Source organism: Lagenorhynchus albirostris, chromosome 14 (assembly GCF_949774975.1).
Source record: "Lagenorhynchus albirostris chromosome 14, mLagAlb1.1, whole genome shotgun sequence".
In the NCBI taxonomy this organism is placed as follows: domain Eukaryota; kingdom Metazoa; phylum Chordata; class Mammalia; order Artiodactyla; family Delphinidae; genus Lagenorhynchus; species Lagenorhynchus albirostris.
Window position 1 is genome coordinate 85,221,686 of NC_083108.1, and position 13,598 is coordinate 85,235,283.

At 52.4% G+C, this 13,598-nt stretch overlaps 1 protein-coding gene across 10 annotated transcripts in view; it reads right to left on the minus strand.

The window, feature by feature from the left end:
• SLC15A4 (solute carrier family 15 member 4) overlaps window positions 1–13,598 on the minus strand; it is a 120,593-nt gene that overhangs the window by 87,829 nt on the left and 19,166 nt on the right. For 4 of the 10 annotated variants that reach the window (XM_060170311.1, XM_060170315.1, XM_060170316.1 and 1 more), the window contains exons 6-7: window positions 11,856–12,011; window positions 10,609–10,767 (exon numbers count right to left, since the gene is read on the minus strand). In XM_060170311.1, the coding sequence (XP_060026294.1) occupies window positions 10,609–10,767; window positions 11,856–12,011 (315 nt within the window). Of the gene's footprint in view, window positions 1–5,145; window positions 9,157–10,608; window positions 10,768–10,887; window positions 10,993–11,855; window positions 12,012–13,598 lie in introns of those variants that run through there. The other 6 variants (XR_009544325.1, XM_060170310.1, XM_060170314.1 and 3 more) reach the window with 6 other exon arrangements.

The window sequence follows — 13,598 nt, forward strand, 5'->3', positions numbered from 1 at the left end:
TGAAGTAAGTCAGAAAGAGAAAAGACAAATACTGTATGCTAACACATATATATGGAATCTAAAAAAAAAAAAAAGTCATGAAGAACCTAGGGGTAAGATGGGAATAAAGACACAGACCTACTAGAGAATGGACTTGAGGATATGGGGAGGGGGAAGGGTAAGCTGTGACAAAGTGAGAGAGTGGCATGGACATATATACACTCCCTGATGGGTTATAAATTGCGGCGTGAACGTGAGAAGCGGCTCAGATGTGCATTCTGTCTGGCGGGATGGGATTCAGAGCAACGTGGGTAATAAAGGGCTGCTTAATAGACCTTCATAAGCAGAGTAAATGTTTAACTTTCTTCTTTTTTTTTTTGGCTGCACTGTGAGGCTTGCGGGATCTTAGTTCACCGATCAGGGGGTAGAACCTGGGCCCCCTGCAGCGGAAGCGCGGAGTCCTGACCACTGGACCGGCAGGGAAGTCCCGAACTCTCAACTGATATAAATGGCCTGTGGGAATGTTCTTGACATCAGGAACATACTACTTTTGTGTTCGGAATGTAGAAAAATTAAAATCCTGGACCAAAAATGAAAAGGAGGCTATTCCCTGGCAGTCCAGTGGTTAGGACTCTGTGCTTCCACTGCAGAGGCCCTGGGTTCAATCCCTGGTCGGGGAACTAAGATCCCATAGGTGCGGCCAAAAAAAAAAAACAAGGTGACATGGCCATGGCCGTCCTCATTTTCTGGCCAGCGTGCCCTGATTGGTGGCGTGGATGGATGACCCAATGGGGGAACGTCCCACTCTTCCTAATTCAGTTTTCTACAACAAATGCTGCTTTTGTTCATGTCCACATCTGTACCCATCAAGTGAATTTATGCAGTAATACAAAGTATAAACATTCATGTCTGGATCTGTCCAAAAAAATTAATTTTGTTGGCTATTAGCACTGCCACAACAAGAGGGGGCGATTTTAGCGTTTTTACCAAATACGTGTGGAAGGTAATTTTGATGTATGACGAGCTTCTCCTGTGAAAACATGCCAGGCCTCATGCAGTGGCTTCAACATTCTGGAATTTTGACTGCCGGTCAGCCACGGCGATGGGCAGAAGAATGGCCCCCAACGATGTCCACAGCCAGGCTCTCGGGACCTGTGGCTATGTGACCTCACCTGGCAAAGATAACTGCGTTTGCTTATTAGCCGACTTGAGATCAGCCCTGGTTATCTGCGTGGGCCCAGTATCATCACAAGTATCCTTGCAAGTGGAAACAGGAGGCCGAGAAGGTCAGAGGGATGTGGGGTGACCCAGCATGCTGTTGCTGGCTTTGCAGAGGGAGGGAGGGGACCCCAGCCAACGGATGCGGGCAGACTCCGGAGGCTGCAAAAGGCAAGAAAAGTAATCCCTGCGGAATTCCCTTGCGGTCCAGTGGTTGCAACTTGGCACTTTTCACTGCCGTGGGCCTGGGTTCAATCGCTGGTCGGGGAACTAAGATACCGCAGGCTGCATGGCTCGGCCAAAAAAAAAAAAATGCTATCCGCAGCCCCCAGAAAGGAAGGCAGCCCGGCCAAGGCCTTGACTTTGGCCCAGTGAGGCCTGCGTTACATTCCTAGCCTGCAGAACTCGGGGAGAATACACTTCTATTGTTTTCAGCCTCAGGGCAAACGGCACTTGGTGAAGGCGGCCCTAGGAAACTGCTAATAGAAACGTCTCCCTTCCCACTTCTAGAGGCCAAGGTGTGGGCAGGCCGTCCCTCTGAAGGGCCTGGGGAGCGCGGGGCCCTCCCTGGCCTCTTCCAGCCCTGGTGTTGCCGCACCCCCCTCGGTGCCCTCGGCCTGCGGAAGCATCGCGTCGCTCTACGTCACGGTCACGCGGCCGTCTCCCTGGGTGCCTGTGCGTCCAGATTTCCCTCTTCTCCTTAGGACACCAGTCGTCCTGGATCGGGGGCCCAGCCTGATGACCTCATCTTCTCTTGATTCCACCTGCAAAGATCCTATTTCCAAGTGAGGTCACACTCACAGGGTCGGGGTGGACACCGTTCAACACAGCACGGCAGCTGGCGTTTCTCTACCAGGATGGCTTCTGGGAAGCAGGTCTGTTTCAAGGAGGGTGTGGCCTCTCGCACCCTCTGCGGTGTTTCGAATCTGGGGGCCCGTGTGCCCACGCTGTACAGAGTGGTGCTGGGTGCGTGGCTTTTCCTGTGTCCTTTTTTTCTTTTTGCCCCCGAGTTTGTGGTCCCCTGCATTTCTTCCTAAGGCTTTGGCTGGCGGTGAGAGGACACTGGGAACAGGGTATCCCACACACCGGGGGCAGCTCTTGACAGGCTCGGGCCCCTGTGGGGAAGGGCCTTTGAAAACCTCGCACCCCATACCCACCTTCTTGCTCTCTGGACGCATGCCCAGCCCCCCACCTCCAGCCCCAGCAGGGAGAATGTCACGTTGGGATTCCACCACTTTGCCACGACCATAACGCTCACTTTATGCAGATGCTGGGATTTCGTAAAGCTGTCTCTTTTCTCCATTCTCAAAACCACAGGAGACTCCAAGACCTCCCTTGCCCCACATGGCCCCTGGCTCCCACCCCACTTTCTGGCTCCCTTTAGGGCAAGGTTAGTGGGATTTTACGGGTGCCCAGCCCTCCCCTCTCTGCTGTCTGCAGACCCTCCCGTCCAGCGCACCAGCCCTCGACAGTGGTCACAAGGGTCCCCATGTCTGACTCACTGCTCAGCAGGAGAGAGACTCGGTCTCCACTTCCTTCTGGAGAGACACCGCCACCCCTCATCCCTTCGACCTCGAAACATGGGAGTGGCCGCGTCACATCCCTTTCCTCTTGTGCCCTCACAAACGCAGGCTTCAAGCATCCTCTACCCAAACCGGAATCTCCTACCCAAATACTGTAGTCGGGGGAGCAGAAACCCCTTCGGTCAAGATACTGATCTATTTTTAAGAACAACTGCTAACGACTGCAGCTCTGAGCGTCAGGGGAGAGTTGAGGAAGGATACGGAGAATTACGTGCAAGCCAGAGGTCCTGACTGGCCCGTCCACCTTCAACTCTGCCGCTGGAGTCCCAAGGTCAAGGTCAAGGGCTTCATCGTACATTTCTCCAAAGCCCCACGTAGCTGGCCGCCTGCTCCCCCACTCCTATCCAAGCCGTCTCGCTGCGACCCAGAGCCACTCGGAAATCAGCCTGGCGCCTGTCAGGTCTTCACCGCCACGCAGCCAGGCTCCGGTGAAGTCACTTCCGTCTGGGTCTGCTCCCCTGTCAGCCCCCTCCCCCACTGAGGCTCTGGTCTGGAGGAGAAACCAACACAGGTAAGCCTGCAGGTGCAACCGCCCGGCACTAGCTCGGCTTCCTTTGTGAGGCACGTGCCTCTCAGTCCATTTGGAAGTTAGTAAATGCTGATTTTTCATGGTGACGCAGCCTTGCTGTGTTTTGGTTTTTCCCTTGCATTTTGTACTGTTCACTTATTTAATACGTCCTAGCTCCATAAAGCACTTTAAAAAAATGTATTATTATTTCCTCCAAAAGGCCTTATTTCCAAAAGGCCTTAACACCAAAAGGTGTTACAAAGAACGTTTCCAAACACCTGCTCAAATGACTTCATTCTACTTGAAATTGCCTGTCAACTACTGGGCTGGTTTTAATGACAGCAAATCACCGTGTGCTGTGTGGCGATTTCGGATTAGTACAGGACTCTGCTCTACTTTAATGCGCTTCGATTTTCAAGCGATGGGACTGTTTTGCACCAAGTGGAACAGTTTGAAAATACTGAAGCCCATCCATTTTTTACTACCTAGAATTTAGAAGTGATCGAGGTTTTGCAAAGAGGCCCAGTGTCATTTTGAAAGGACTTGTTGTTCTGAAGCTTTTCAGTGTAACACATGCAGTGTTGTGCTTTCCCCACCTAGCGAGAAGGGGCCACCTCAGCATCTGGCTATGAAGGGGGCAAGGAGCTCCAGCGGCCCCTTGGAGGTGGGACCCCCGCCGGTGAAGCGGGGCGTGAACGGCAGACGGACCGGAATGTCCCCAACAGCGGCCTGTGAGGCCTCTGTCCGAAACCGGGAGGCTCGTAAGTTCAGTCTTGCAGGAGCTCAGCCTTGCAGGAGCTCAGCCTTAAGCCAAACCTTCTCTTTAAACCCACCCATGATACTGTGCAGAAACAAGGCGCGCAGTTCCGTCCACCTTCAGGGAAGATAAAGCAGGGATGGGTGTTTTCCAATGGATGGCATGGACACGTGCCTTCTGAGGCCAATAAATGCCGGCCAAAGACACACATCGAAGTCTCCAGGGCCTGTACTTTCTACATAAAATCCCTACAACAGCATACTGGTTTTGTGTATTTGTCTCTTCAGCTGCTGTTCAGAGCCACGTGGTGACCACAGTCGTACACTCTCTAAACTCAGGTGGAAAATCAGAGGCTGTCAGTTCTGGGCCTGACTGCCTTTCTGGACAGGTTCCCCTTGACAGCAGAGCGTGTACCTACCTGGCTCTCTACCTGCATTGATTCCCAGCCCCCCTCCCCGGGGTGTAGGACGGTGGCCCACGTAGGGCCCCATCTGCCGCCTTCACGTGCCCCGGCCACACGGAGCCCAGGAAAGGGCTGGCTCGTCACACCTCCCTTTTCCCTTTCGTGCCTAATTCCCTACAGAGAAAATGTGTTTTCTGACGGCACGGGTTAATGGTCTTCAGTATGCAACAGATCTTGAAGACAGAAACTGTACCTCTGGGGGATTATGTATTTCCTAGAGCAGTGCTTTCCAACCCTTTTTATTTATTTTTTTAACCCAAACTCACACCTTCAGCCCCTCTGAGAACTGGTGTTACACTGAGTCATCGGTCCTCAATCTGTCTGAACCCCACCAGTCACGACCTCCTTGTGTTTTTCTGTACTTTGTATTAAAAACAAGATAACCCAAAACGAGTAGCGTGTTTGCGTTTGTTTTTCTGTTTTCGCCAAACATAAAGTTATATTTTAATACAGAGGAGGCTCAAGAATCACTATCCTAGAGAATCAAAGAGCTGCGTCAGGAACAGGTATTTTATTGTGACTTTTCGTCAGTTCCTGACTCAGGACCCTGTACCCCGTGACAGTTCAGGAACCTCATGACGTCCACACGTAAACGCAAATACACGACGACTGTGGACAGACCACGCAGAGAAGGAGCCAGTGGGTCTCATATTCGAGGTGCTTTTTATAATAAAATTACACCAAAAATACAGCAACAAATAGATAACGGTTTATTAGACAAAATGCGAACCCCCATGTCACGGAGAACAGCGCGACCAGCGTCGGTGACTGTGGACAGCCCCGGCCCGCAACGAGCGCTGCCAACGGCCTCCAATCACAGCGGTGCTGCTCGGAAGAGGGGTTTCCTTCCACCCACCATGGTGGGTCTTCAGTCTCGACGGTACCAGAATGAAATTGTACACAAGGACTGACCAGGCAGGGTTAAAACACGCGTTAGGCTGCTCTGCAGGCTGAGACGGAACACACAGTCTTAAATAGGTTTTAATGAAACATTGCGCTCTTAAGGAAAGAGCAACAAGAGAGCAATGGCGATGGTTTGAGAACTCGGCACTACGTGAAGCAGCAGACAGAACACACTCACCACCGGCCTGTGCCGAGGACCCGCACGGGCGGGATCTGCGGCTCATGAGAGAAACCATCAGCGGGACTTTTCTTTAAAACCTCGCCAGCACTTGACCACACTTTCATTTCTTAACAAACCCTCCCTTCCTCAATATAAACACATGTTTATTCATCAGAAGAAGAGAAAGTGAGAGCGTGTTCTGTGGGAAGGAGGATGAGATGTGTTTAAAATACTGGGACGCCAACCAGCACGGGTGTCGTCTTCCGAGACTTTGTACCCGCGGCAGCAGGTGTCTGTCAGAGGGGAAACCGGCGGCAGGGCGCCTGGGGGCCTTCGGCAGGGCTCAACCGCAGGAAGGCACTTACCTAGGCCGCGGGTGGAAAAGAGGGAACCAACCCCGGCACCATGCAAGTTTTAGGGAAGTCAGCCGTTTGCTCTGCGAGCCCCCAGAGCACCTTCCCACGGATCCGTCTGTCCATCTGTCCGTCCAACAGACCTGACGGGCTGCAGGAGCATCAGGTCCTCCTGCCGGCGGGCGTGCCGTTTGCTCTCGGCCGCTGCAGGTCGTATTTCACGGAAACAATAAGGAAGAGCAGGAGGGTAGCGCCTTGAATAGCGGCCAGAAGAAAAAAGTAATAGTTCAAATAGCAGCCGTTGATGTTGCCTAGAGACAAGGAAAGAGAGCAGCACGGAAGCCGCACTTAGAGAGAGTTTAAAAGGTTTTACGTATTTAACTTGGTTCCTACGAAGGTCAGGGTGACTTTTAACTGTGGTCATTAAAAAAGAAAAACAAGAAAGAGAGAAAAGAATCCTACCCCTAATTCAAAATACACAAGTGCTTTGTTTCCAAAGCCACTGTGAGTCAGCTGCGTCTCAACACGGGCTCCGGGCTGGGGCCTCCTGCCCCCACACGATGAGGGGCCCCCACTGTCTCCACGTCAGATCCTGCAGCGGACGGCCCTCCTCGCCTGGGTCTACAGTCTGCACACGCGCCAAGACTGCGCGTCGGGCCAGGACGCAGCCTGGACGGCACGTCAGGTGTGAGTGCTGGACTCCCGTGTCGTCACCTGACATCAAACGAAGTACCGTCACAGGCCGGGACAGACGGCTGAACACACACTCCCCGCACTAGGGGAAGGCACAAGCTTGCTTTTCACGTTTCTCCTTAAAAAGTTCAGGCTGCAGGCTGATACACAGGCGCCCACTTTAACCCTAAGAGCTGACACACTGAATGGCCGACTCTGGCCCGAGCACAACACAAGGCGTCCTACGTGCGAGGCTCCGTTCAGTGCCCGATCAATGCCGAGGCGGCGGAGGTTAAGGGCATGGACCGCGGAGCTCCACCAAGGAGGCTCAAACGCCAGCGTCTTGGTCTCTGGGCCCAGGTTCCCTGCCTGTCAAATGTGGAGACAGCACCCAGGCCACGCGGCCGCCTCCTCTTCACGGGGCCCCATTAGGAGCCCCAGTCCACATGTAGGTCCGGGGCCACCAGGGCTGTAAAGCTGCCGTCTGTCCCCTGAGCAGCGGCCATGCGGCGTGGAGATGCAGGGCTGTGTGGAGGGGACACCGGGGCCGCACATAGCACGCCACCCCGGCTCCCAACAAAGACGGCGTCGCCGCAACCCTGGACGGTCAACCGCTGATGCCGCTGGTCACCCACTGGAAAGGGCCGGGCACACTGCCGAACAGAGGGGCAGACAGGGGCGGCGCATCAGCAGCGTCTCTGGAGGACGCTGGCGTCTTAGGAAAGCTGCTGTGCTCTCTGACCGGCTTCAGAAGCATCTCCCATTGGCTTATTTAAAACGCCAGACTTCCTTTCCTCTGAAGGTCTCGGTCAAGCTGGGTTATTCTGCAACTTCCTTTTTCTATCTGAACATATACTCATTAAAATCGACGTTTAACACTGCTTTTATTTAACAGAACTAATGAACGGATATAATACACGTTTGTATAATAAGCACTCACACGTTTTTAAAGAATTCTCACTCCTTCAGGCTGTGGAAGACAATGATTTCCTATGTCTGCTGCTCTGGGAAGAGATCCAGTACTACCTAGCATTTCTACCAGACCGTGTTATCTACTCAACAGTGGTCAGAGCTGGAAACAGTGGTTTAGACTGTGTCACTTACTCCACAGTGGTCAGCGTTGGAAACAGTGGTTTGGTCCTGGTGCGGGCGGGCTCCACCCTGGACGCAGAGATCCCGCCCCCTGGACCCTGGTTTGCAGACGCCGGCGCGGCAGTGCTGCTTGCTGCCGCCTCAGCGCGGCTGTCGTCGAAACACCACTCACGCCGTTTGCAGTGCCAGCTCTGAAGCATCCATCTCCCCAAACCGCAAGTCATTTACAGCTTCCAAAGCTCAAAGCTGGCAGGCTGAGCAAACTGCGCTGTGTCTTCCCTGCCAGGGCCCGTCGCAGCCTGGCGTTAGGAAGGGTTTGCAGAACTGCGCCCACGACCTAAAAGTGATCACCCTGTACTTTCTTGGGCCTCTTCACAGACAGAAGGTAATCGCATGTAAACACGGTAAACTCTGGGTGCTTCCTATTTGATAAGACTGACTCCTGGGCCCCAATAAACAAGCTTCATGTGTCCCCCAAACATATGCACAAGAACATTCCCAGCTGCTTTATTTGCGACAGCCTCAAACTGGAGACACCGCGAACACCCACACGCAGCAGAACAGATAAATGAATTCTGACTTATTCATACGACGGATACTCCGCAGCAATAACAAAGAACCGATCACTGGGATGACTCTGAGAACGCAGTGCTGAGTGAAAGGCCACGGCCACGGACGAGAGAGGCCACAGGACTCAGCAGGGCCGACCTCAGAACAGAGTTCATCTTGCCGGGGGCCAGGGGCTTAAGTCAGAAAGGACAGAAGGAACCCTTCCACGTCCTGCATTTTGATCTGGACGAAATGCACACCAGGCTGTGCACTTAAGACCAGTGCCCTTCACAGTACGGACGTGATCCCCAGTCTAAATAATAATAACGAGGACAAGCAGGCCTGGGGCAGGACAGGGAAAGGAGAAAACAACGAGGGGAGAATCTGGGGACTCTTCCTTCCGACGTGGTCCTGGAACCTGACAGCAAGTTACCCATGTGTCAGTCAGGAAACGCTGAGCCAGCCCCACTGCCGCCGGAGCCCTAATGCAGGCAGGACCTGCCGAAAGGCAGAGCCGGGGAGAGCCCAGGACACAGAGAAGCCGTGAAATCTGGGATCACACCTGCTGCTCCTCCTACAGAAACAAGGATGTGGGGGCGGCGAGGAGGAGGTGTCACCTGTCCCATTCTCTCTCCAAACCACCGCCCGTGACAGCCACCTGCCCCTAACCACGCAGGAGCCGACCTGCCACGTCCTCTCACCTCACTGGACATGGGGCTCCGGGCAGAGGGACTGGAGGGAAAACAAGGAGAGGCCACCCTGCACTCCTGGACAGGGCAGCCGATCCAGGACACACGACAAGGTACTTCTCTTTCGTGAAAATAACACAACAAACAGAATCCAGGTCCAACATCTGTCCACGTGTGCCACGTGCATCAATACCGGACATAAACCTCACAATGAAAAGTTTTAAAATTACCTGTCAGAAGTAAAGCATGAGTGACAGGTAAACTACCTACCAGTTATTAAATTAGTAACGGCTGCAGGGGGAGGGGGTGGATTAAATCACTGGAAAGCAATGAGAATGACAGAAACCAATCGATCCTTTAAGATACACATGAAAGTAAAAAAACAATCTATATCTTAAGAACTACCGAGGTGTGGTCCCTATAACAAGTCTTTCTTTGAAGGAGGTCTGTCACACGTACAAAACAGATTACGTGACACCAAGAGCGCAGGAGAACTCCCAGAACCCTGTGTAACTGGACTTACCCTCCGAGGGGCAGGAGTAATGAGCACAGTCCCGCTCAGCACAGCCAGGAGGGCCTGCCGCGCACACCACTGGCTCTCACAGCCAGCCGGACCAGCTGGACACATCACCAGTGGTGCCCGGGGGCAGCAGGGGCCCCGGTTTCTGGAAGCTGCATCAGGGGTCTCTGGGCCGAAACGCCCCCCTCAAGATGGGAATTTTAACTGAATCATGGGAGGGCTTTTGGAATTCTGCAATTTCTGGAGAACAGTCTCTAAGCTTTCACCAGATTTTCAAGGGGATTTAGAACCTAGAAGTGGCTCAGTACCCAGGGGGTACTGAGCACAGAGAAGCCACAAAATCTGGGATCACACCTGCTGCTCCTTCTACAGGGGACGGCAAACACCACACGCCTATACAAGGAAAAGCAATATGGTGGTTTTTACTGGTACAACATACGAAGAAGAAGCACACCTGCACCTCCTGGGTCTGCTTAAAGGCTACATCGATATGGAAACAGCAAAGCTTTCATCTCTCGGGAGTGATTCTGCGCAAGCTGCCACCTACTGGCATTAGCTGTAAAACCCCATTAGGAGTGATAATGAGTCATACTTGTTTTTAACAAGGCAACTTCTGATCTCTTTTTTTCTTTTAACAGCAGGAAATTAAAAGGTACCGTCAGGAAAAGAAAAAAAATACGAAAATAAGATACTGGGTTGGCCAAAAAGTTCGTTAGGTCAGTGAATATGTTGTTCAATAAAGTTCTTCATGAAAATGAAAAACGTGGCTTTACTTAAAACCGAACAAACTTTCTGGCCAACCTGATAAATGAAGGGCAATTTGTGATACAGATTTTATTTGCCTCATAATAAAATAAAACTAGTGCTGGACCTGAAGGTGGGAGGGCCAGTCTACTCACCACAGACGCTCCGAGAAAACAGCAGCTACAGAGCTGCTGCTGGAGGCCGACCTGGGGCAGGAGAGGCCCACCCGTCCCCAGGAGACCATCAGGGACGTGGGTAAACGAGGGGAGGCGGGTGGTCTGACAGGGAGCAGGCCGGGGGCTCCCGGGGCAGCCCAGCGACGCTGACCGCGTCTGGTCCCGGGCGCCCCATGCGGCCCGAGGACTGGGGCGCTGGTCACTGCCGACGACGGGAAGGGGGGCCGCGAGGGGGGCCTTACCGAAGTCCGTGTGGCTGCTCATCCACCCGATGGCCTTGAGGGACACCAGTGCCAACAGTCCTGAGCCCACGAAGGACCCGACGCCAGAGAAGAAGAAAAACAGGCCCATGATGGCACTCTGCATGGACTTGGGGGCGGCCGAGTACGCGAATTCCAGGCCTGGGGAAGAAAAGGAGGGCGTTTCGGGAGAGGAGCAGGGCGCCCGCGCCCGCGCCGCTGCCCTCGGACACCCGGGCTCTGGGGCACGGCTCTGAGACAGCACCCAGGCTGGTTGCTCACCTCCTGCTGTCACAGCCCCTAGAAACTCCGCGAGGTGGCCAGTCACCTCCCGCCTTCACACTTGAAGGCAGCATTTGACTTGTCAGCTCTTGGAATTTCTCGTTCCTCATGGAAAGAAAGAGTTTGAAGAAGCAAAATTTGCCTACATTCTTAACTAACGGGAGTTTGCAAACAAAGTACTTACACTAAAATGGGGAAATCTACTCAGGATTTCTCTCTGAAAGGCAAGGTCTTTTAGAACAGTTTCAGCAGGTGCATCTATAAACCGAATCACCACTGTAATAAGCAGACATGGAGATCTGCACTGTGCTCGAAAGGAAGGGCCACCCCGTGCGACGCATTCCCTCCACAAGTTCATTAGCCAGTCCGCGTGAGCGCTGTAGGAGGCAGGAGAGGTGAAAAGTGCCGGCCTCCCAGCCCCACCGCTCTGGGCATCACTCATTTTCTCCTTCCCTCGCTCCCAGCAGCTGGGAACAGGCCTGCACGGAATTTACTTGTCCACATGCCACCACATGATCTCACCAATAGGGAAGAGAGGCCTGTGAGAACAGGTTTTAAAAATTAGGTTTGCTTCCTTATAAATCTGAACGGAGACACTGAGGGCCAGGCAGTGAGGGACGCCCGAGGCCCGGCCGTGGCGGCGGGACTGCAGGGCGTGGTTATTAGCAACTGCCAGGTAGCCCTTACGGGGGTCTTCCTTCTTCTATCCTCGCTCCTGTTGACCCTCTACGGTAGATGAACTTCATGTTGATGTTCTGGGGATCCTTTTACACCAAGAAAGGAGAGCCTCAGCCGTAGCATTGCTCTTTCCTCACCAATTCACATTCTGCACCACAACTGCCCACCAGCACCCACCAAGCACTGTGCTGTTTCTGTCTCGACGCGGCCTAACAAAGAAGGAAACAGCACGGGCTTTATCGTGCTGAGACAGGACTGGACGCGGACGCCCCGACGGGAAGGAACCTCACCTGCGATGCTCGCAAATATTTCACTGACGCCAATCAGCACGTACTGAGGGACCTGCCACCAGATTGGCAAATCCGCAGCATAGTAAACGACATTTCCAATGGTCTGGTTAATGGTCTTCTCCTTCACGAGGTCCAGCCGTTTGCTTTCCAAAATCCCTACAATTCATAAGTAGGTTATGAGCATTTGTTCATTAACATTTGCAATTAAACTAAAAAACTAGATGCTTGGTACAAGATGTCTGTTGATGATTCTGAGAAATACATGAAAGGATAATGCCCGATAACACAGCTTCCCCCAGAACCCCCCGACCTCAGGAATCTCCCTACTTTCAGCTTCCGAGGTAGGTTACTAAGAAACAGAGGTCATATAACCCACACTTCATGGGGGCGCCCTGCAGTGCCTTATAAAGCCAGTGTTCAACATGGTTAACGCAATCCTCAAATCTCTGGACTGCTCACCTAAACACCTTTTATTTCTCTTAAAAGGGGGAGCAGGGGAGAGCTGAACAGTCCTGCAATAAAAAGGTTAATCGTGCTATTTACTTATCAGAAGGTAATGAATTTGGAGATGTTTTTCCTCCTCAAGGGAACAGATTTAAGCTGATTCACTGATCGTCATCACTATTACAACTACCACGACTACTACTAATGCCAGTTTCCTTGTGCAGACGGGCTTAACCTTATCAGCAAAGTACAGTGGTCCCCCCTTCTCTCTGGGGGATACGTTCAAAACCCCCAGGGGATGCCTGAAGCCCAGGACAGTTCCACATCCTACATATACTATGTTTTTTCCTGCACACACATACCTCTGATAAAGTTTAATCTATAAATCAGGCACAGTAAGAGATTGACAACAGTAACTAATAATAAAATAGAACAATTATAACAATACACTGTAATAAAAGTTACGTGAAGATGGTCTTCCCCTCTCTCTAAATATCTCATTGTACTGTAGGTATTTTCGGACCACCGTTGACCGTGGGGTCACTGACCACGGAAAGCAAACCCAGGGATAAGCGGGACGACTGTAACCCGGACTCTTCGAACCACCCTCTGCCCTCAGCAGCACCAAGACCTCACTGGGTCATCGGTCATCTGTCTCGTGGGGCAGAAAGACATGGGAAGATAAGCAAGACAGAAACAGCTACTCTCCACAAAACAAAACATAAGCAGGTCAATATAAAGCTTGAAACAATGTGTGGGATCGACTTCTCAAGGTAAAGGTGTCGCTAGATTGTGTTTTTAAAGGGTTCTAACTGCAGATGAAATAATGGGCCATAATATCTAATGTATATGTAAAAGCATACGGATTTAAAACCGTATGAGGAAGGACAGGAGTCTGCGTACAGGACAACGGAATATATTAAAAATATTCCTTTCAAAACCTGAGCATGAGAAAGGACCAGGGTATGATTGACGGGATGAAAGACAAACTCTGTAATCTGCAGCCCACAACATACCTCAAATGAAATGTGCAAACAAAGAGAAAACACATCAAAGGGCCAAGGGAAAGAGAGACCTCCCAGAGGTGAGTCGACCTTCACACCCGTCCTGCGACTGAGAAACACAGAGCGGGCCCAGGCATGCAGAGCGGTCACTGCAGAGCGCTTGCTGCTCTGGAAAGGGGCGCGTGCAGCTCGGCCCAGCGTTTATCAGGACGCTGGTGATGGCATTAAGGGCCCTGTCCACAGCGACAGCTCTGCTCCCTGGCAGGGCAGCGGGCAGCACCAAGGGGGCCGTGGC